Genomic DNA, 23283 nt, shown 5'->3' with positions numbered 1-23283 from the left:
TGTACAGTTATCCCCTAGGTGAATCAACACGATGTACCCTTCCCACTGTACAGTTATCCCTTAGGTGAATCAACACTATCAACCCCACCCACTGTACAGTTATCCCCTAGGTGAATCAACACTATCCACCCTCCCCACTGTACAGTTATCCCCTAGGTGAATCAACACTACCCACCCACCCAATGTACAGTTATCCCCTAGGTAAATCAACACTATGTACCCTTCCCACTGTACAGTTATCCCCTAGGTGAATCAACACTATCCACCCTCCCCACTGTACAGTTATCCTCTAGGTGAATCAACACTATCCACCCTCCCCACTGTATAGTTATCCCCTAGGTGAATCAACACTATGTACCCTCCCCACTGTACAGTTATCCCTTAGGTAAATCAACACTATCCACCCTCCCCACTGTACAGTTATCCCCTAGGCGAATCAACACTATCTACCCTCCCCACTGTACAGTTATCCCCTAGGTGAATCAACACTATCTACCCTCCCCACTGTACAGTTATCCTCTAGGTGAATCAACACTATCTACCCTCCCCACTGTACAGTTATCCCCTAGGTGAATCAACACTATCCACTCTTCCCACTGTACAGTTATCCCCTAGGTGAATCAACACTATCCACCCTTCCCACTGTACAGTTTTCCCCTAGGTGAATCAACACTGTACTGTTATCTGCCTCTAAACCTTCGTCTTATATACCAGATCATCATCTTGCCGCCTCTAAAATGCAGACATTGCTTGAGTTTTCTCATGACCTACCAAAACCCACGTGACATGGCCACTTCAAGGGCCGTGGATCCCAAGTGCGTGAACTCGTTTTCGTACGCTATGAACTCTGCAATTGGGGCAGTCATTTCATTAGCGAACTGAATCCACCCTACATTAAGATAGACTACCCAAATCTGTTTTAAATCGCACAATACAGGGATAGCTGTATTTTTTCGAAATGAAGAGAAATATTCGGGGCAAATACACAGCCATTTCACGCAAGCCGGACCCATAAATTTAGAAAAACCGTTTTGCAGGGAATACGAGGTCTGGGTCTGCGGTCATGTGGACCCTCAGATAGGCGAGGGTAATCAGCAAATGTGTGGATGCTATGGACCCCCCTCTAACACTCTGCGAGTGTTCAGCGCATGCGCCCCTGCCCCGCCACTGCTGACCGTGGTGAATATGGACGCTACTGGCGCTACTCTGGCATGGGAACGACCTCGAGAATTTGGTGGAATCAAGATAACGGTAAGCGTATCGATTACATTAGATTGGCGTAAATAAAGCCACGATAAGCATAACAAGGGTAAGATTCATAACGCAAGCAACTAAAAGGTCACATTCTTGTCAAGTCATGTTTACATGGGGCCACCAATCCGCCTTAAAACCATTTTTGTACCGTCTAGAATATCGCTTATTATGTTGCTTCGTTCTCGAAACACCCGCGTGAATACAAAATTAATGATATCACTTAACCATTCCATAAAGCTAAAAAAACAGCTTATGAAATGATAAAATTGAGTCTAGTGTTGAGCCCCCCAAGCCCGAGAGGTTTTTTTTTTTTTTTGGGGGGGGGGGGGGGAAGGGCGCGTAAATGTCGTAAAGATCACCTTACTAGTTAGCCTTGTTGATTGGCGCGCGACACCTCGGTGTAAAAAACCTAGCTTTCTACATTTGGGACTTTGAATCCCTCATCTCGTCGAATAAGGACGTTAAGACGGAGGTCCTGTCTTTTACTGCACAAGTAAGTAAAGAACCAATGAAAATGCTGACCCGCTGGTTTATTAACAATTCTTATAACTCACACCCATGATTGTTAACGGCGTACAGCAGTATCCACACCTGACAAGTAAAGTGAATCATATTTGAAGCCCATTCGCTTCGCGATGTTCATTTTTTCTATATCAATACTATACATTTCATTTCTGTTTAATCTACTTTTTTTTTCAGGGCTACCTACTGCGCGTAAATGGGCATATTTATGAAGACATACTTCCACCAAACTGTCAACGCACATCGATTACTAACCTTCTCCCCGGTCAGTCAATCACTGTGACATTGACCGCGATGGCTGGTAATACCGTACTACCTTTTCGTCGCGTCCCTGAAGCTGCCGATAGCGGTATTGACAGCAGCTCGAGTCTTAGCGTGGATCACGCCGCTCGCTCAGACCTCGGGCTCTGCTCAACAAGTCCGCCCCTCGTGCTGCATCTGTGGGGTTTCGTCCGAGTTGTACGTGATGTTGTTCTTAATCAGGCGAGTTGTTGTAGTGTTGTTGTGAGCTGGGTGGTGGAGGAAGAAAAAGAGGAGGACGAGGAGGGGGGAGGGGGTGGTGGATCGCAAGAAGGAGAGGAGCTGCGGCCTTTGCACGTATGTCCCGAGGGGTACAGGGTCACGTGGTGGAGAAGTAACGAAGAGAAGACTGATCTGATCGGCAGTACAGAAACTACTGGTGAGTTTCCTGGAAGATGTGTAGTTTCGTATGGAAAGACTGGTGATCGAAAATCAATAAGCCATGACTAATAATTTTAGGACTGAAATTGTATAGAGTAAAAAAAAGTGCTTTTTTCATTAGGCTTGAAAAACAATTTGACTTTGAGTCTATAAATTCTGTCATTTTTTAGTCCAACGACACTCCCATATGATTTTCGATTTCACTTCTTTTCATACCAATACAATTGCAAACTCTGCTAGACCCTTTAGTGTTCAACTTCTTCTGTTATATTAAACTATTTTCTCCATGTCTAGATTGCAATCTGCAGCTTACCTGCCTCCAGCCATCTTGTCGGTACGCCGTGCTTGTTGAAGCGTTCTCTTCTCATCCGAATGACCCAAACGCAGTCGACCCGTTGGCAGGTTTCAACAAGACAAGATCGGAGAAAGTCTGGTTCGACATGGAATCGCCACCCGAGCCTCCCACGAACTTCCGCGTGGCGTCTAGTACTAGCAGCGCAATCACCCTAACATGGGACGCGCCCCCTCCCTCGAGACCTCCCACAACCGCCATCTGCCTTAAGGTACGTGAGCGCCGAGAGAGCGCGGACGACACACGAACTACAAACTCGTTGATGAAGTTCAAGCTTATGCCTTCCACCACAACGTACACGGTCAAGAATCTTGCTGCCAGGACGCAGTATTTGTTCAGCATCCAGTCCGTACCAGGAGATGGTTGTAGTTGCGCACAGCAGCCTTGTGGAGAGGCTAGAACTCTGTTCGCTTGGACAAGTGGTGTTGTTGGACCCTCTAGGCTATCCGTTACAGAGCGTACTCCATTTTCCCTGCACTTATCGTGGCAGCCTGCTATTACTTATGGTGACCTCTGTATTAAGCACTACCTCATCCACTTTTCCGAGAAAACTCGCCGATTATCATCATACGGGATATCGCAATTACCTAAGGATGGAAAACGGATTGACGTACCCCAGAGCTCAGTTCTGGGTCTTAAGGGTCATATATCTGGGCTAGAGCCGGGACTTGTGTACAGGGTCATCGTGGAAGCTGTTGTTGGTATTCGAGAGGATATGTCATCTGGGGAGTCTGGGGAATCGTGCGAGGAAGATGGCGAGCGGGCAGCATCTAGCCTGGCTAGTTCAGATATCGATAGACTAGCTGCAGTGTCAGCTGACTGTTTGTCGGGGCCGCTAATGGCGAGAACCTCGGCTCCGCCTGGAAAGCCTACTCTGCTCTTGGCTGGAATAACAGCAACCCAGATACAACTGGCGTGGGACCCGCCCGCAGCTCTACACTTAGGTATGAATTACACAGAATAAAAATAATAATGAAATATTTTTTCAATGATTTTTTTTCACGTTGCTTTGTTAGTGCACTGGCCAGACATATTGTCAAACTTTGTAAAAAGAATAATAAAAAAACCTTAATAGTGCAAAATAAAATCCCTTTCGATATGTCAAGGACTGCGGGATAGGGGTTAGAGAGAAAACAACTTTTCGTCTTTTCTGAGCAACTAAGCAAAAAAAAAAATTCAGGTGCTGCTTTTTTAAGTCATGGAGTTACGCGACCGCGACCGCGACTGGAAACCACAATCTTTCACAACAGCTTCCCAACCAGGCTTGCAGGTTCGGTTTTCATGATGAACCGTGCATGATTTCAGATTATGCTGTCAGGCAGACCGCTGAGCGCCATGATTACCGTGGGCGCATCAGATCTATTCGTGGCTACGTACTTGACGTCAACGGCCGGGAGGTTACGAGGCTGGCCCCAAACAAACGCTCGTACACTCTAAAGCGATGTAAACCAGGCATGAAGTACACATGTCAACTCAAGGTCACTACCAATTCCGGTATGGTGTCAGCGAAGCACAGGAAAGATGAGGTACGAGTCAGGGACCTAATCTACAAAAGAATTCTCCACACACTATTGCTCAATCTTATGAGTCCTAGGCAAAAGCGTGTTTCTTGATGCGGCCTCACCGAAACTGCAAAGCAAACCGAGTCTTCGCGATCTTCACGGTTCTTTTTTTTTTCAGATTTCGACCGCTATAAGCTCAGATGATCTCGACACAGATGATGAGAGCGATGCAAGTGTCGTTAGCAGGTACCCTGAGGCAGTGTCAGATCCTCTTGGCGTAATCATCCCCAGGCAGGAGCACCCTGCCACCATCAGTGTATACTACGCCTCCACGTGCTCCTCGGGGCTTTCTCAGTCCTCCAAGGCTGCCTCTCTGTCGCATTCGTCTGCCTTGGACACTGATGACACGAGGTAAAGGGCCACCTTTGTAATTTACAGAGTCTTGTAAGTAAATAATCTAAGGCAAATTATATAACAGAATACTCATCAATACATCACCGCGGGGTTAACAGTACTATAGGTTTAAGTGTTTGTGATAATCTACAATCCCCGCCAAAACTGTTGACCCATATCGCAAAATCGATGGCCTATTTTGCGTCTATGGGTGCATGTCGGTTAACCTCTTATCAACCACGCCCATTCCCCCCTCCCCCTTCCCGAATCAATGTTGTTGACTCATGATACTAAAACATACTAATGATGGGCGATCAACATGGCATGGGGGAGGTGGGGGCATTTATTTGTGTTTGACATGGGATTTGTGAATCTGAGCTTAATCGGTGAATGGGTCAACTTGTTTTGATAGTAGATGATGACGACGACGAGGATTACGATATGATGATCGTGGCGGTGGTATTTGTGATAATGACGTTGATGTTGTTGTTGATGATAATGGTAATGATGATGACGATATTTATGTCGTTGTTGATGATGATGACAACGTCGATAATGATGATCTCATCAGGTCTTCCAGTGCAGAAGGCTCATCGACGAATGGCGCGGTTGATGACGATGACGGCTGTATCGTGGTCATGTGGAACTCTAGTGCACCTATTAGAAGCATGTCTTCTATCAAAGTCACGTGGTCTACTGAGGTCCAGGAGACAGAGAAAGAGGAATACTTGCCACCGTCATGTAACAGCTTCGAGATTTACCCTGTCAAGAAAAGGTGAGAACTTGCCACCGTCATGTAACAGCATGGAGATTTACCCTGTCAAGAAAAGGTGAGAACTTGCCACCGTCATGTAACAGCTTGGAGATTTACCCTGTCAAGAAAAGGTAAGAACTTGCCACCGTCATGTAACAGCTTCGAGATTTACCCTGTCAAGAAAAGGTGAGAACTTGCCACCGTCATGTAACAGCTTCGAGTTTTACCCTGTCAAGAAAAGGTGAGAACTTGCCACCGTCATGTAACAGCTTCGAGATTTACCCTGTCAAGAAAAGGTGAGAACTCGCGCGCACTGAATTTGAAAGATTTGTTGTAAAATTTAACCTCTTTTCATTAGCTGCGCTGCTTTTCATTTTTATGGCAATTTTGATGATTTTGGACTAAAAGACAGCTGATAGCTAGTACCTTATGTGTCTCCATTTGTCAAAATTGCAGCTCTACATATTTATCTCTTTGCTCAAATGTTCCTTTACTGAGCTTTACTGAGTTTTACTTCCTTGCGCTAGGTCACTGTACACCATTATGGTCAAGTTCTTCCGTCTCGATGGCACTTCATTTCTTTATGGTCCATTTTCCTGTCAGGTAACTGGATTCATTAAACTATTCATTCAACTATCACACCCTATTCCAAACCCTGGTTTTACTTCACTTAACGTTCCCAGGACAGCTCAAGAGGTCATGTAGAAATGAATTTCGATGATTATGTTTTGGTTTGTCCTCGTCAGATCCCGGGCCGTCCGGACCCGCCCTGGATATGGTGCCGAGGGGTGTCTGAATACCGGATTCTTGTGGAATGGAATGAGCCCCGTATTTATGGCCTCGCAGCAATCACTGGGTATCAGGTACGACTAAGGCGCTCTTCACGCAACGACTGATTCTCATTAATTGATCTTTACAATGTGTCTCTGACTCTGACGGTGTTATTCTGTAAAGGTCAACCTTAATGGCCGCCAACTTGGAGGAATTCTCAGCCCGTTATCAAGAAAGGTGACTGTGCACTGCCAGCCGAGCAGGTATGTCCATTATTAGGCGTCACTGTCATATGCATATATGAAATCATGCAATAAGCAGCAACACGGCACCGACAATGGAATTGTAATCACAATCAACATCGGGGGGGAGGGGAGGGTAACCTGTCCCCCTAATACCCCCTCCCCGACATTCCTCAAAATAGCTAACAAAAGCTATAGCTACGCATGAGGATACAATATTTGCTTTCACACAACATTTTCGTTCGTATTCACGCATTTGTCTAAAGGTTTACACATGCTGCTTGTAACCTTGTGCAAGGTATCAAACTGGAGCGTCTGATAACCTCTATTTGTCTTAGTGTCTACCGAGTTCGCATTTTGGCGCTTACTGCGGACCCTACTATCGGCAATTCTGAGCCTTCCAACCTGCTGACCATCTGCACGCCGGGCTCACCGGAAAAAAGCCTGGTTCCCAAGCAGCAAATCCGCCTTCGCTCTTTATGGACTGGAAACGAGCGCATTGCTGTTCAGTGGGACTCCGTTGAAGGTGTGTTCTCCATTGCATCTTTCTCACAACTCGCTATCATGCTGTTCCTAATATCGAATGGCTACAGCCCGACCACTAATGTTCATTTGCGAAACTTCAGCGATAATTTACGCACCTATTTTGTAGATATTTTTTAAATATTTTTTTTACCTTTTATTTGCTTGTTTATTGCAGCGCATTGCATTAATGTGGCATAACATTTTTTATGTCTTCAGATGAAGTTGATCGCTACGTTGTGAAATGGAGTTCTGTTCTCAGTCCTCAGGTACTACTAAATATCACTTACCTTTAACCATGAACTAAAGAGCAAGGGGGTAAAAAAGGTCACAAACCTTTAACCATGAACTAAAGAGCAATGGGGTAAAAAGGTCACTTAAACCTTTAACCATGAACTAAAGAGCAAGTAGGTAAAAAAAGGTCGCTTAAACCTTTAACCATGAACTAAAGAGCAAGGGGGTAAAAAAAGGTCACCACAGTGTTATTTCTTGTGATTTCGTTTTGTGACATGCCACAAAATTATAATTTAATACTTCTAAGAGCAGAGATACCATGTTTGTGTCCTTGAAAACCATTGTCAAACATGATAAGAAAGCCCGAGTATCTCTGAAGTACTGTAAAGCGCTTAACCACTGTTTGTAAAGTTCCGGCCGAGACGCTAATAAACTGCTTGTGTTCTAAAGCCGCAGGAAGAGACACTGCCAGCCACAAAGACCTCCATGGTCATTGAGGAGTGCATAGCTGGAACTAGACACTTTATTGCGGTCGCAGCCATAGACAGCCACAGGAAATTGATAGCGAAGTCAACACAGCTGATCGTCCAGACATCTGCTCCACTACAAAAGCCTGTACTGCGAAAGAGGTAAGGAAGTATGCATTTGATTTATTAGCATACCATAAAACAAACTGTTTTGCTTGTTTTACATAAGGTGCGCTTTGCCCTCTGGACTTATTATTGAGTGGTCCCAGCCTCCTTCTATTGGGGACGCCACACCAGATCAATACGAAATCAAGGTAAAATAAAGTATTTTTGCTGTTGTTATTGTTGTTGTTCCTAATCACGATTTTAATGTGATCCCAGGTTGATGATGTTTCTCGCGACATTCTTGACAAATCTCAGTTATCATACGAGCTAGCATCATGTCATCCCTGTCGCCAGTACTCCTTTCAAGTCAGGGTAAGATGCCATTGCAAGTCAGGGTAAGATGCCATTATAAAAGTCAGGGTAAGATGCCATTACAAGTCAGGGTAAGATGCCATTGCAAGTCAGGGTAAGATGCCATTACAAGTCAGGGTAAGATGCCATTACAAGTAAGGGTAAGATGCCATTACAAGTCAGGGTAAGATGCCATTACAAGTCAGGGTAAGATGCTATTACAAGTCAGGGTAAGATGCCATTACAAGTCAGGGTAAGATGCCATTGCAAGTCAGGGTAAGATGCCATTATACAAGTCAGGGTAAGATGCTATTACAAGTAAGGGTAAGATGCCATTGCAAGTCAGGGTAAGATGCTATTACAAGTAAGGGTAAGATGCCATTGCAAGTCAGGGTAAGATGCCATTGCAAGTCAGGGTAAGATGCCATTATACAAGTCAGGGTAAGATGCCATTGCAAGTCAGGGTAAGATGCCATTGCAAGTCAGGGTAAGATGCCATTACAAGTCAGGGTAAGATGCCATTATAAGTCAGGATAAGATGCCATTGCAAGTCAGGGTAAGATGCCATTATACAAGTCAGGGTAAGATGCCATTGCAAGTCAGGGTAAGATGCCATTGCAAGTCAGGGTAAGATGCCATTACAAGTCAGGGTAAGATGCCATTATAAGTCAGGGTAAGATGCCATTGCAAGTCAGGGTAAGATGCCATTGCAAGTCAGGGTAAGATGCCATTGCAAGTCAGGGTAAGATGCCATTGCAAGTCAGGGTAAGATGCCATTGCAAGTCAGGGTAAGATGCCATTGCAAGTCAGGGTAAGATGCCATTGCAAGTCAGGGTAAAATGCCATTGCAAGTCAGGGTAAGATGCCATTACAAGTCAGGGTAAGATGCCATTACAAGTCAGGGTAAGATGCCATTATACAAGTCAGGGTAAGATGCCATTATACAAGTCAGGGTAAGATACCATTGCAAGTCAGGGTAAGATGCCATTACAAGTCAGGGTAAGATGCCATTGCAAGTCAGGGTAAGATGCCATTACAAGTCAGGGTAAGATGCCATTGCAAGTCAGGGTAAGATGCCATTACAAGTCAGGGTAAGATGCCATTGCAAGTCAGGGTAAGATGCCATTACAAGTCAGGGTAAGATGCCATTACAAGTCAGGGTAAGATGCCATTGCAAGTCAGGGTAAGATGCCATTATACAAGTCAGGGTAAGATGCCATTTCAAGTCAGGGTAAGATGCCATTGCAAGTCAGGGTAAGATGCCATTATACAAGTCAGGGTAAGATAGATGCCATTACAAGTCAGGGTAAGATGCCATTACAAGTCAGGGTAAGATGCCATTACAAGTCAGGGTAAGATGCCATTGCAAGTCAGGGTAAGATGCCATTACAAGTCAGGGTAAGATGCCATTGCAAGTCAGGGTAAGATGCCATTGCAAGTCATGGTAAAGCCCCTGGCAAACAGTTTTTACAAGCCATACAACAATTCGATTTTATCAAATGCGAGTTGAATGATGTTTTATGTGCATGGCAAACCGATTCATCTTCTTCATCCAGCAAACATGGTCGCCATTTGGGATACTAGAGGTAATTTTGGATGGTTTTCAATAAGAACACTAACGAGATGTTTTTATTAAAATTTCTTTCAATGATTCCAGGCTTTGAGTTCTAAAGAAGGCTGTGACAGTGATTGGTCGCCTGCGCTTCTGATCACGTGCCCAGGTGCGCGCGCACCTATGTTGTCACGTGTCCGGTCCAGTAGAATCGATTGCATCCACGTGGGATGGGAGATGCCTGAATTGTGCGGGGGCGCTGTGGTGGAATGCTACAAGGTACATCTCTCATCACTGTTTTGTCTTTAATCACACTCGCGTCCGCTCTGTCATAGCCGACATGTGTCTGTCAAGCTGTGACGAATCTTTCAGTGACACAGAAAACATGAATGCATAAGAAATATACATTTCAGTTGCGAACTAAATCCACTTTTATCGCTGTGAGATTCAATGCATCCCGCAATAAAAACAGCTCCGTAAACAGCAGCATCAAATAGTCCATGGATAAAAACATTGTTCAAGTTGATAAGCGTTACAATCAATGTGTCTCTACAAATATAGGCATATTTGATATTGGTTATTCGATATGGGTTATTCGATATTGGTTATTCGATATTTAATGCTTTATGTTGTATATATACCGAAATCCAAGCCGGGATTTGCTTCGGGGAGTGAAGGGGGGTCGGGGGTGGGGGGAGATTGTGGGCGTGTTGAGGGGAGTACTGGAAGTGTATACACAGCCATATATATACATATACACATACACATACACATACACATACACACGCACATATACATATACATATACATATACATATACATATACATATACATATACATATACATATACATATATATATATACATATACATATATATATATATGGCGGTCGAGGTGGGTGCCCGCTCGCTTGCCACAAGCCTGGCCCCTTATTCTAAAAAAAACGATTATCGTCTTTTTTAACACTTCTTCAATTTTTGCAGGTTTATTACTTAGAAGTAGACTCTAGGGTAGAGATAAATGCTGGTGGCGTCATCGATTCCCCTCACGTGATCACGCATGGTCCACTTAACGGAGCTAGCACCGAAGACGTATTATATGACGTAACATCCGCTTATTGGGTGGTCCTAGAAGTCACCTTACAGCCTAAGGGCTGTCACTCAGTGTTCTCTGAACCAATCAGAATGCTCCCTGCTCGACCTCCAGATCCGCCTGTTATTGATGTTAGAGTACATGGGTTGGCAGAAAGGAAGGCACTTGAAGGCGTAGTGTGTCATATGATACTAACGAGGGATAGGTGAGTCTAGCCAGGGATATGAAAGTCTCATTAGCCTTATAGTGATGGTATTGGTTGAAGGGATATTAGTGATGGTGATGGCGATATTAGCCCCCCCCCCCGAAAAAAAAATAATGGTGATATTGGTTGTATTGGTTATGTTGGTCGTAGTAGTAATGTTGGTTGTGGTGCTCACAGTGATTCAAGTGTTGGTAATGGTGAGAATATAGGGATGTGGTAGTTGGGAGACAGTAGCTAGCTTGGTAGGAAACCTACAAAAAGTATAATCGTCTTTTTCTGTGCAATCCGATCTTTATATAAAATCACTGTAACTTGAATACCATATGAAAATCAAATCAAACAATTTATCTGTGAAGACTGTGCCCTAAATCAGAGCTCTCCAATAACTCAGTTACTGTGTGTGAATCTAATCCATCATTTCTCTGTTTCAGACTGTGTCGTAAACTAGAGCTCCTCAATAACTCAGTTACTGTGTGTGAATCTAATCCATCATTTCTCTGTATCAGACTGTGTCGTAAACTAGAGCTCCTCAATAACTCGGTTACTGTGATGGGCGCAAAGCTCAAGGAAGTAGAGGTAAGCATACCACAATTTCCTATAAATGTTAAACCTTATTAACACTTTAAATAGAAGATAACAATAAAGCGGATTATGTTACGACACGTGCTACCGTTGCCGATAGCTCTTATGAGAATGATAACCGATTAGTGAGTGTTCATTAAATACACCAAGGGGGGAAGGGGGATATTTTTACTCAAATTTCAGAGCCCCCTTATCATTGTAAACATATTTTTTCGGTGACCCCCCCCCCCCCCTTGCAGAACCTCAAAATTTTTAAAGCACCCCCCTCCCCCCATCCCTACGACTTCGATAAACAAAAAAGTCTTTAAATCTGGAAAATGAATACTGCGAAGTTGCCCTCCTTGCCCCAGTTGATGATGATCCAGTCAAGTTCATCATTATATCAGTCTAACATCTCTTCTTCACAACATTTGGTTTCGGGTTTTTCGGAGCCCCCCCCCCCCCCCCCCCTTTTGGTGGTTAAAAATTTTCGAAGCCCCCCTCATTATCTTCCCTCCCCCCCGGTGTATTTAATGAACACCCCCTCGTTATCTTCCCTCCCCCTCGGTGTATTTAATAAACACTCCCTCAATATCCCCCCCCCCCCCCCCCCCTCGGTGTATTTATGAACACTCCCTCAATATCTCCCCGCCCGCCTCGGTGTATTTAATGAACACTCCCTCAATATCTCCCCGACCCCCCTCGGTGTATTTAATGAACACTCCCTCAATATCTCCCCGACCCCCCTCGGTGTATTTAATGAACACTCTCTTAGCATTCGAGAATCACAGTTACGGTTGACACACTTTATAATTAGGAGGATTCCGTCTTTCTCTGATGGACTAAGTATTTCTTTGCCTTTCTCGCAAGCTAATAATAAGTTTAAGAAAATCATCAAGTACGTTTTCCGCATTCTCGTTGGTCGTAATCGGTTCACTTCCCAAAACTATCATGGTGGCCACGGTAGCTCGCGTCGTTAAGGCCGGGAAAGTGAACACGTTTCGTTTTTTTGTTTTACGAGAAAGTATAAAACCAGCACGTCTTGCTCCTTTACTGTACTGATTAAAAATGAATAATTTATTATGACTGTACTGATGTCAGGATAAAATAGCTTTTCATAGAGAACTTAACTGTCTTTCGGTAGGTCACCAATACCATCGCCAGCCTCCGTAACATCGAAGGAGAACTTTCTCGTGGCGTTCAAGCCATTCGAGATCGCACAGGATTACTCTCCTGCACAGTATGCTGGGATAGGTCACATGATGACGGGGATGCCGTCGTGAACGGTTACCAAGTCTTTTTTGATGACCGCCCTCTTGGTAAAGCGCTGAATGCAGATACACGGTCTGCAGATTATCAGGTGAGATTCCAACCGAGTCCCAAGTGCTTTTTAAACGGGCTTCCTGTGGTTTGTAAATGTTGTGACGTCAAAAAAGCATCGCTCGTCCCAGGTTCAAGCTGCCTCACGGTATATCTTGCTTAGGGGGAGCTTAACTTTTTCACTTAATGCAAAATGTGTCACGTAATGATTAAAAAAAACTTTGTTTATAATGTACTGTTTAAGGAGACATTTGTTGTTTAAGAGATTTTTTTTATAATTGCGAAAACAGAAGGATATATCGAGAAGGGATCTTTGTTCTTGATTAATGTTAAAAATTACCTGACTATTCTATTCTTTCCTCAGCTCTCATCTTCTCCTGTCACTCACGTGATTACAGCGAGAAGTCTGACCTGCCATCCCATAGGCCCTAGCGCACCCTCGAATCCCGTACCCCTCTGCGCCAAGGATTTCGCGCCTTTTGTTGTGTTCTGCTATTTTGGAGTACACAAGAAGAACGCCAGGTGAGACACACATTTGCCTTGCTCTTGCCGAAACTACACGATCATGAGCCGTAACTCCTCTACAGTATAACCCAACACTTGATTAAATTACAATTTGGAAATTACTTTTTATTTTTACTGGATTATTTCAAGAGCACCCAATTAGTAATCTTATTTTGCTTACTGCAGCCGCTAATCAAATGATAACACTTTTAGCTATGTATTAACTTTTTTCTCACTTTTTTTAATCAAAAGCCTCAATATGTGGCTACGAAGAGACTTAAAAAACAACTAATTGTTGTGTCAGTTCTGGTATAGGAGCCATGAAACGAATTTCTGAATTTGCTAATCAAAATACATTAGTCTCTATTTATAATGCAATCATCCAACCACACCTTAACTACTGTAGCGAGGTGTGGGATACTCTTGGGCAATGTAACACAATCCGTCTTCAAAAATTGCAAAATAGGGCGGCAAGGGTGATCACAAACAGGTCAAATGACACCCCTGCCACAGAGGCTCTAGCTGAATTGGGCTGGCAAAATTTAGAGACCCAGCGAGCAAAGACAAAAGCCAAACAAATGTTTAAAGTTTTGCATGATATGGCTCCAAACTGTCTCACGGACCTTTTCAGCTTAAAGAAAAATATTACAAATTACAATCTCAGAGGCTCCTCCACCTCGCTACAGCTGCCACTCCCAAAAACTGAATTTATGAAAAAAAGTTTCAGCTATGATGGAGCTAAATTATGGAATTCCCTCCCAGAGGCTAGTCGTGATTGTACAAGTTTATCATCATTTGTCAGAGAATTAGAGGCTCACACTTTTATCTAAACAAATAATTAGTTTAGCGTATTTATAGTATTATATATCCACATAGATCAAGTTTTTTTTTTTCTTTCGTTATTTATTTAAATACTTTTACTTATAGTTATATTTCTAATTATTATAGATATATATATATATATTTTTTTCCACACGCCCCTTGTGGAAATCAGCTGTTGTTGACGGGGCAAGCGTGTCTTAAATAAAGTCTATCTTCTCTTCGTGTCAGTTGGCCGGATGTCGGCTCTTGTAGCTATCAAGACGCTCTTGACCATGAGATCCGAAAGCATGAGCTGCTAAAGCACAGGGGTCCCCTGGGGAAGCCTCTGCCAGCACCCGTATGCACAGTCATGGACATAGTAACATCGTCATGGAAACACTTAATTGACAGCGGGAGTAATTCACCAGTAGCCATCATGTTTTGGACCAAATGGTACGTGATATTCTTTATGATGTCTGTGAAGTGTACTTATAGAAACGCGAACGTATATCCACTTCCTCATGGTATACTCATGAATATTTGATATACAAATAGTGACTAGACGCGTGATGAATAATGTAGCCTCACGCTACCATGATTATTTATTTTTATCATTGAATATCTTGTTACTTCTGCAGGTGTCGAGCATCGCTTGAAGGTCTTCAGATGTTTGATAAGTTTGCTTCGGGTCATAATGAAAAGGTGATTATTGTGTTGTATATTTACATCCAGGGGCATGAAAAGCTATACTTAGGGAAGTTATAACCCTGGGGAACGTATAATTATATCACGATGCAAGTATAGTTATACCCAAAGGCATGTATGATTATACCAAGAGAAAGGTATAGCTATATACTTAAATACATGTATAATTTTTACCAAGAGGCTAGTATATGTCTGTTTTTCAGTTCTGTTTAATCGGCTTTCTGTATTTTTCTTAGTTCCGTTTTATCGGATGCTGTGTATGTAGCGAAGAGGAGACCAAAGGTCACTACGACTCTCTCAAGGTCATGCTAGCAACGCAAGGGTTCTTGGGACGGCAAAGCAACGTCCGTCATGTCTGTGCCTGCTATCCTCAGGGTCAGCGGCGTGCGGGTGAAGCTGATGTGAGGCGATTATTTGGGCTAGTCGGCGTACCAACACTTCTCATTTGTGACCGATCAGGTATTTAAGAATTTTGTGTTATGTTATTTTAATTATCTAAGAAGACAAAAAATATTCACATACGACAGATGATAAAAGTACATTACGGCTTGCATCAGTCGAAAGCCATTTTTCTTGTGTTTTCGTCAGCCTACACTTAGATGGCTTCCAATCAAACCATTTTGCCGCAAAGCGTTGGCCAATCAGAGGGTACAAAATGTGTCAATCGTGGACACTCAAAGTTTGCATAAATCTCAAAAAAACAGTTTACTTATCATTGAGTGATGGTCCTGATCATTGAGTGATCATACATTTTGATTTACTAAAAGTAATCTGTCCTCATATTGCTGTATCATAGGCTACATGACTTTTCAAGGTCGCGTTTGTGCGCGCGATTTCGAGGACTACGCGCAGCAGATGCTTCACGCGTTTGCGTCTGCTACGCCCCGTCCCGCCCAGAGTCTTGCCACACCTTACCCCTGTCCCGCCATGGAATGCGAGCTGTGTCGCCTGGAGTCGGAGATGGACGTGAGTGCGATCCTCAGTAGATCAGATGACAGTCCCGTCAAGCGCTACAGACAGAACAAGTCTACGGGGCGGGGCACAGGGCAGGACACGCCCGACTCTCTCGAGGCGCGTGCGGAAAGCACACAAAGACATAATATCGATGCACTACATCGCAGGCTTCACGGGACAACACCTGTAGCGGTGCTAACGAACATAACGAAAGTCAAATCTACTCCGTTATCACCACAAACATCATTTTCACCAAAACCTTTAAAACTCCGTCGCGTTCCGAGTCCATGTCGGTCGTGTGATTCCTTGTCTTTGCATAGAGAGTCAAGTTTTAGCAGTCGATTTTCGAATGTGATGGGTGCGTCTCTGCCAAGTCTGAGACTAGATCGAGAGACCCCTCCCGAAAGGGGTGTGACCGAATATCGGCCTGGCAGCTCAAGGCCGAAAAAAAGAATATCTGTAGATGAATTCAGTATCACGTGACGTCACATCGTGTTGAAGTGCCTCTGTCAGCCGCCATCTTGTCATCCTCGCAAAGTACCAATGCGAGGAAGCATCCATTTCCATCGGCTGGTTTGTTTGAGTTTGTTTTATATTTTCGACGAAATTCGGTAAATTAAGTGTATAACGTTATTTTTAGTTGGTTATTTCGAGATTTCATCCCATAAATCCCCCCCTCACAAAAAAAATCATCTTATAATCAATCTTAAGAATTTGGCTGTTTGAATAACGTCCAAGTAGAACTTCCTTGCTGTCTAAGCACTAGACTATAGATAGCTTCAGGTGTACGTGCAGTATCGTCAAGTAGTCTGTTGACATGTTTCGCCGATTTTCATGTGACGACACCAGCCCCACGTAGCATAAAACAGCATGCGTGCTTTGTAAGCTAACCAGTGCTTCGCATTTTCTAAAACTTCCTTAAAGAATATTAATAATCAAATCATTTATTTTTATTTAATACACACATATCTAAAGCGAGAGAACTACCTCAAATATGTTCATTTGTTCAAGTGTGTATGGTTCGACATTTTGACATTAGCCCAACATAACGACATGAACATAACAACAGAGAAAAAACATGTTTTTTCTTTTATGTCATTATGTCCATGTTGTTATGTAGGGCTTAAAAGAGTTCGCGCGCCTACGTTGTTATGTCACTACTGTGCACTAGGCATTATACTTTTTATTAATGCCTAGTGCACACCAGCGACATCAAGACAGAACAAAATAGGCGCGCGCACTCTTTTAAGCCCGACATAACGACTTGGACATAAAGACATAATGACATAGAATTATCTTATGTCGTTATGTTCATGTCGTTATGTTGGGCTTATGTCAAAATGTCAAAATAGGTGCACGCGCCTATGTCATAATGTCGTTATGTCACTAGTGTGCACCAGGCATAACAATGTTTGATTATGTCAGTTACTTGCATAAATTAGCCGATGGAAATGTGTGTCTTGTGTGACTTGCCATTGCCGAATGGCGGCGTGCCTACTTCAAGGCCAAGGGCACACTTGGCAGGTATCCAAGGATAAATATATAGATAAAAACGTTTTTGTAATTTCGTATGCAAAATTATAACAAATAATCTTAAAACAAATGTTTGCTTTTTTTACGTCTTATTGTTTTATAGATCTCATAATTATTTATTTTACCATAAAATTAGCTTAGGTAATTGTTATGCATGACGGAAAATTCGCGGTGCATATTATCGTCGTAGATGATGGTATTTTACATTTTATCTCAATGTACAAAACAGACTCATATATAAAACAAATTTAGAAGAAATGTATAGATGTAATCAAATGTAAACTCGTCAGGTAGTTGGCAAAAGGTACTGGATTGGTTATCGAGATTATTACAAAGAAAACAATTACAAATATGCAAAAGCAATTTTTATTTAGTAGTTACTCTATGATGTCACGGCTGTTTCAAATCTTCTTACACCCATTTTCCCATTTTTAAGGAAGACTATGGCTGTACATATGCTGCTAAACTTGACGATGTGCGGTAACTATTTTCTATTCATTTAGGACGTGTTTTAATGGTGTGTTTTAATGTTGCAATGTAAGTAGATCGAACGGTTGCAGCCAGGAGGAAATGGACAGCGCTTCGAGTAATACAGCTACGAACATTAATCGTGGAAATAGCCTAAATGCAAAAATATTATGTCTCTGCTTATAAAATACAGCCATAATTATTACCTCCCTGTGTACGTTTGCATTGCGCAAAGTATCTCTCTCTTATTGGCTGGTTTCTTCCTAAATACCAAGGTACCTGTACATGAATTAATCAACGCGCAACACATATCTGGCAGTCAATAACTTGCATCACTTACCTGGTAATCAATAACTTGCCTCTATCTTGATTTGCGCGTCAGTCGCCATCCAATCGAGGTTTGTGAAAATGCTGGGTTTTTTTCAGAGAATAATCTTCAAAAAACATTTTTTAAATGTTTAATTAATATAAAAACCCTACTACTGTACATTTGTGTTCATATAAAAAAATTCTAAACTTAAAGAACATTTACAAAAATTCTTTTTTTTACAATCAATATTTACACCTAACCCGAAAGGTATATTAATTGAAAGAATTTGTTCCCCTAAAGAATGTGTTGCTTGAGTTTAGGCACAAGTATCTATGTACATCTATCACACAGTGCACTTTGTGCATACTAAACACTAATATCACAGATACCAGCATCGTCTGATATACACGTATAGGCTTTGTCCTTTGGTACAGGTAATGTGCATGTCTCCCTTTGTTGAGGTAAAGGTTGATACAGGAAAACACTTATTTGGTCCTCGACTCAGCTATAGGTTTCATTTGTCCCTTGGTTCTTTTAGGTAGATGCTATTTGTCTAATATCACAGATACCAGCATCAGCTAATAGACAGGTATTGGTTATTTGTCTGATATTACAGATGTCAGCATCAGCTAATATGCAGGTATAAGTTATTTGTCTTTTGGCGCAGGTACAAGATATTTATTCCTTGGTTCAGCTATAGGTTTTCTTTGTCCATTGGTTCTGTCAGGTAGAGGTTTTTTTTATCTTTTTTCTTGATCCTAGCAAACAGCTGATTCAAGAATCTGTAAAATGCTGCTCGTTTATCCTTGATGATGCTTGGAGTGTTGATCAATCTAAGGAAAAGGCCTCAGCTGCTTCCAAGGCTGAGGTTTTCAATACGAATCTAATCAACGGCTTTTCATCGCCTCATTGATATCGAGGAGTATTTAGAAGCGCTCCTAAAATCTGACTAATTCCGTGCGTCATTCATGGGTTGGTTTGTCAAGGTATGGGCACACGACGTGGGCTAGCCATGCAGGACTTCAAGTATTAGGTGTAGAGAGATTTATTGCAGCCGTGAATAGATTTATGAGAAAATACGTGCAAGTGAATTGTGTACGAAGTACTTGTCTTTGCTAAACAATAACACAACAACATCCATCCTCTTCTTCTTGTTCTACTTTCTTCTGTGCTTCTTTTTCTGCGATTTTCTTCTCTTGCTCTTTTTTCTCTTCGTCTTTCTTCTCCTCCCCGCCACCGCCGCCATCCGTTTTGTCTTCCTCCTTTTTCTCACTTTCCTCTTTCTTCTCCTCTTCCTTATTTTCCTCGGGTTTGCTTTCCTCCTCGGCCGGTTTTTCTTCAGCCGGAGGTGCCTCGCCCTCGGCGGGAGCAGCTTCTTCCGTCTTTTCCTCTTCGCCTCCTGCTTCAGGTTTTTGCTCCTCGTCAGACATTTTAAAAAAGCCCTAGAAACGCTCCTCTCCAAAGTGTTAGTGTGCAAGGGTTTGTTTACAACTGAGCGGCTACGCTTGATGCAGCACTCAACTCCAAATTGGCTCATAAATATTTCACGTTATCGTCATGGCAACTGCCACCTGTTGTTAGGGGGAACTGTCAAACGATGACAACTTTTAGCCAATCAGAACCGGTGCTAGGGGTAAATCCATGGTGGTGATATTGTTTCATGATGTTTTGTTTGTATTTGGAGCGAAGTTTGATTTTCATTAGCTTTTATCTCCCAAGCTGTGAACTCCAAACAAGTTTTCACTCAAGCCTTATAATATTAAATAATTTTGAATAATTTTGAATAATACTAACCCATATTATGGTAACTCCTCTTTTTTCCGTCGACAAGTTGTAATGCAATGCTTAATCTGATAAAAGTTATCAAACACAGATAGTTTTCAAATCAAGACGAGCCCATGTGATTGTTTATTTTCGTTTTTTGAACGGGTTATTTTCGCCTGTCATTTCTATTCCAAGACATGCTACGTCGTGGATATCGCAGCAACTTTGCTGTTTCATGATGATAATCTCTTCAGCTCACTTAAAAACAAACCCTTTAGCTGGCTCTTATCCATATAAAGCCCTGCGATTAACATAAACTAAAAGTTCAAATATGAGTCCATTAGATACTTTTTTAACAGCAATGCATAAATCAAAGGTATGTTGCGAACCACGCCCCCGCGCCAAGTGAGGGCAGGTTACACACCTGGCTGTCATTTGCGATGGTTACAAGCCTCATGATTTAAACTGAGTGGAAAGGCACTGACCTGGAAGTTTTGGGTTTTGCTCTTATGTGCAGTCATAGGTATCATGTTATAAAAAGGATAGTATTTGTGTACGTGCCTTGCTGGCTTATAGCTTATCAGTGTTCTCCTACATCGGTGTGGAATAGAATGATGCCATAAACTAATATTATAAGCTTATGAAGAGAGTTTCGCATTTGCATCAATTTCAGCTCCTATTCCAAACGACTTTTCTCTCATTTCCGCTGCCTCTTGCTTGTTTCCTAGGCTATCCAGTACGTCCGCCAGTTGGTAGTACAAGAACGGTCGACTAGGAGCTAGCCGGATCAGCTGAAACGTTAAAAGGATAAGATTATTTTTAATTTAACCCGTTTTCCGCCAAACATGTCCACCACCATGTCAAACCACCAAGTTTCGCGCGGTAAACCCAACTATCTTTGTTCGCTATGGCAGAAACAAAAGGCTTATTTTTGCTTTTTGGGGGCTATAAAAATGGGTTGTATCGAAGAGTCTGTCTTACCACTTTCTGTTACACGATATAGACATGGGAGTTCCCACAATCACGTGATGCGGAAACAGTCTATGAATCAACACAAGGTTGATCGCCTCTAAAACAGGCTATGAATCAACACAAGGTTGATCGCCTCTAAAACAGGCTATGAATCAACACAAGGTTGGTCGCCTCTAAAACAGGCTATGAATCAACACAAGGTTGATCGCCTCTAAAACAGGCTATGAATCAACACAAGGTTGATCGCCTCTAAAACAGGCTATGAATCAACACAAGGTTGGTCGCCTCTAAAACAGGCTATGAATCAACATAAGGTTGATCGCCTCTAAAACAGGCTATGAATCAACACAAGGTTGATCGCCTCTAAAACAGGCTATGAATTAACACAAGGTTGATCGCCTCTAAAACAGAGAATAGTTCCGAGGCGCCAACATATATACTGTTTTTCAACCTTGTGTTGATTTAAAGTTTGTCTTCATCACGCCTATGCAGACCATCTATTTTTTCTACAGCTTGCATGTAGTCTTTCCAGTTATTCCATTATGCAGAAACAGACCTTCTGGTAGACCATCTAGTTACGTTTTTCTACAGCTTGCATGTAGTCTTTCCAGTTATTCCATTATGCAGAAACAGACCTTCTGGTAGACCATCTAGTTACGTTTTTCTACAGCTTGCATGTAGTCTTTCTAGTTATTCCATTATGTAGAAACAGACCTTCTGGTAGACCATCTAGTTACGTTTTTCTACAGCTTGCATGTAGTCTTTCTAGTTATTCCATTATGCAGAAACAGACCTTCCGGTAGACCATCTAGTTACGTTTTTCTACAGCTTGCATGTAGTCTTTCTAGTTATTCCATTATGTAGAAACAGACCTTCCGGTAGACCATCTAGTTACGTTTTTCTACAGCTTGCCTGTAGTCTTTCTAGTCATTCCATTATGTAGAAACAGACCTTCTGGTAGACCATCTAGTTACGTTTTTCTACAGCTTGCATGTAGTCTTTCTAGTTATTCCATTATGCAGAAACAGACCTTCCGGTAGACCATCTAGTTACGTTTTTCTACAGCTTGCATGTAGTCTTTCTAGTTGTTCCATTATGCAGAAACAGACCTTCTGGTAGACCATCTAGTTACGTTTTTCTACAGCTTGCATGTAGTCTTTCTAGTTGTTCCATTATGCAGAAACAGACCTTCCGGTAGACCATCTAGTTACGTTTTTCTACAGCTTGCCTGTAGTCTTTCTAGTTATTCCATTATGCAGAAACAGACCTTCTGGTAGATCCTGACAGCTGCCTGGAGTTGACCCTTGGAACAACAAAGACACAATTTCAGCTTCGATTCCATCGTGTTGATATTGTGGCCCTTTGCTGGTAATGATATTCTTGTTGGAAAAGATGTCTTATCTACTATTATTATGTATGTCAGGAAGTCATGCGATGATGGCTCGAATTTTGGTGATGGTGATGCTAATGCTGGTGATAATGATCATAATGTTAGACCTTATTTTTCCATGATTTTTTTGAAAATGTAATAATGATGATGATGAAGTTGAACAAGCTGACTATTATGACGGTTGTGGTGATGTGAATGGTACAGCGACAACGCTGATGCTGCTGCTGCTGATGATGATGATGAATATACGATTGACGATAATTATGAAGATGATAATGATGATGGTGATGATGATGATTTTGATAATGTAAATTATATTGATGATGAACATGCTATTAATGATAATGATGACGATGATCATGAAGCATATACCTTTGCTAGTAGTAGTTGTACGTAATGCCAGTTGGCATCTATGCTGTCCGGATGAATAACTAGCGCCTGTTCCACCTCGTGCACAGCCCTGTCGACATGCCCACCCATCGCATAGATCTTCGAGAGATCAGACATCGCGATGACAAACCAAGGGTCGAGAGCAATCACTTCCTTCATCGTCTGCAAGAGACCCATTCAATAGCACGGGCATATCTTTAGCCCCGAGTATACAGCGCCTACATCGGACCGCATATTACTGGCACCGCCTCGCTTAGCTTAGTTGTCCACAAGACAAAGAATTGGCAAACTCCACTCACATCACCTCCCAACATGGTGTGCAAACAGGTTGTTTTTTTGTTCAGCAGTTCTGGCGCTGTCTGTACTCAGTGTTCCGATGGAGCTTGTAAAACTACTCGCAAAGTGAGAAACATCCCTTTTCACTTTCTTACCGTCGTCATGTATTTTAAAGGGGGGGAGGTTTGGTTTTTTTGGGAGGGGGGGGATGGGAGGGGTCAATGGCCCCTGGTGCTTCTCCCTGCTGGTCCCTTATCTGGTGCTACGTACCTCTACCGCCTCGCGGTACTTTTCCCTCACGTAGAAAGTATTGGCCAGCTTGTGGAGAACCTCTGT

The 23283-nt window shown here is 42.5% G+C and overlaps 1 protein-coding gene across 1 annotated transcript in view; it reads left to right on the top strand.

Moving 5' to 3' along the window:
* Window positions 1-18050, top strand: part of LOC116611762 — a 64607-nt gene extending 46557 nt beyond the window's left edge. The window contains exons 39-61 of the mRNA XM_048729440.1: window positions 1038-1251; window positions 1954-2455; window positions 2752-3753; window positions 4115-4335; window positions 4490-4722; window positions 5276-5479; window positions 5986-6061; window positions 6205-6321; window positions 6413-6492; window positions 6810-6997; window positions 7213-7262; window positions 7678-7856; window positions 7924-8008; window positions 8076-8171; window positions 9808-9981; window positions 10686-10999; window positions 11506-11575; window positions 12705-12920; window positions 13245-13402; window positions 14435-14638; window positions 14824-14887; window positions 15127-15349; window positions 15687-18050. Coding sequence (XP_048585397.1) covers window positions 1038-1251; window positions 1954-2455; window positions 2752-3753; window positions 4115-4335; window positions 4490-4722; window positions 5276-5479; window positions 5986-6061; window positions 6205-6321; window positions 6413-6492; window positions 6810-6997; window positions 7213-7262; window positions 7678-7856; window positions 7924-8008; window positions 8076-8171; window positions 9808-9981; window positions 10686-10999; window positions 11506-11575; window positions 12705-12920; window positions 13245-13402; window positions 14435-14638; window positions 14824-14887; window positions 15127-15349; window positions 15687-16327 — 5311 coding nt within the window. The 3' untranslated portion in view covers window positions 16328-18050. The remainder of the gene's footprint in view (window positions 1-1037; window positions 1252-1953; window positions 2456-2751; window positions 3754-4114; window positions 4336-4489; window positions 4723-5275; window positions 5480-5985; window positions 6062-6204; window positions 6322-6412; window positions 6493-6809; window positions 6998-7212; window positions 7263-7677; window positions 7857-7923; window positions 8009-8075; window positions 8172-9807; window positions 9982-10685; window positions 11000-11505; window positions 11576-12704; window positions 12921-13244; window positions 13403-14434; window positions 14639-14823; window positions 14888-15126; window positions 15350-15686) is intronic.
* Window positions 18051-23283: the final 5233 nt, after the last annotated feature.

The sequence above is a fragment of the Nematostella vectensis genome, chromosome 1, assembly GCF_932526225.1.
Source record: "Nematostella vectensis chromosome 1, jaNemVect1.1, whole genome shotgun sequence".
NCBI lineage: Eukaryota > Metazoa > Cnidaria > Anthozoa > Actiniaria > Edwardsiidae > Nematostella > Nematostella vectensis.
The sequence above is the reverse complement of the archived record's forward strand: the minus strand, read 5'-3'. Positions and strand labels throughout refer to the sequence as shown.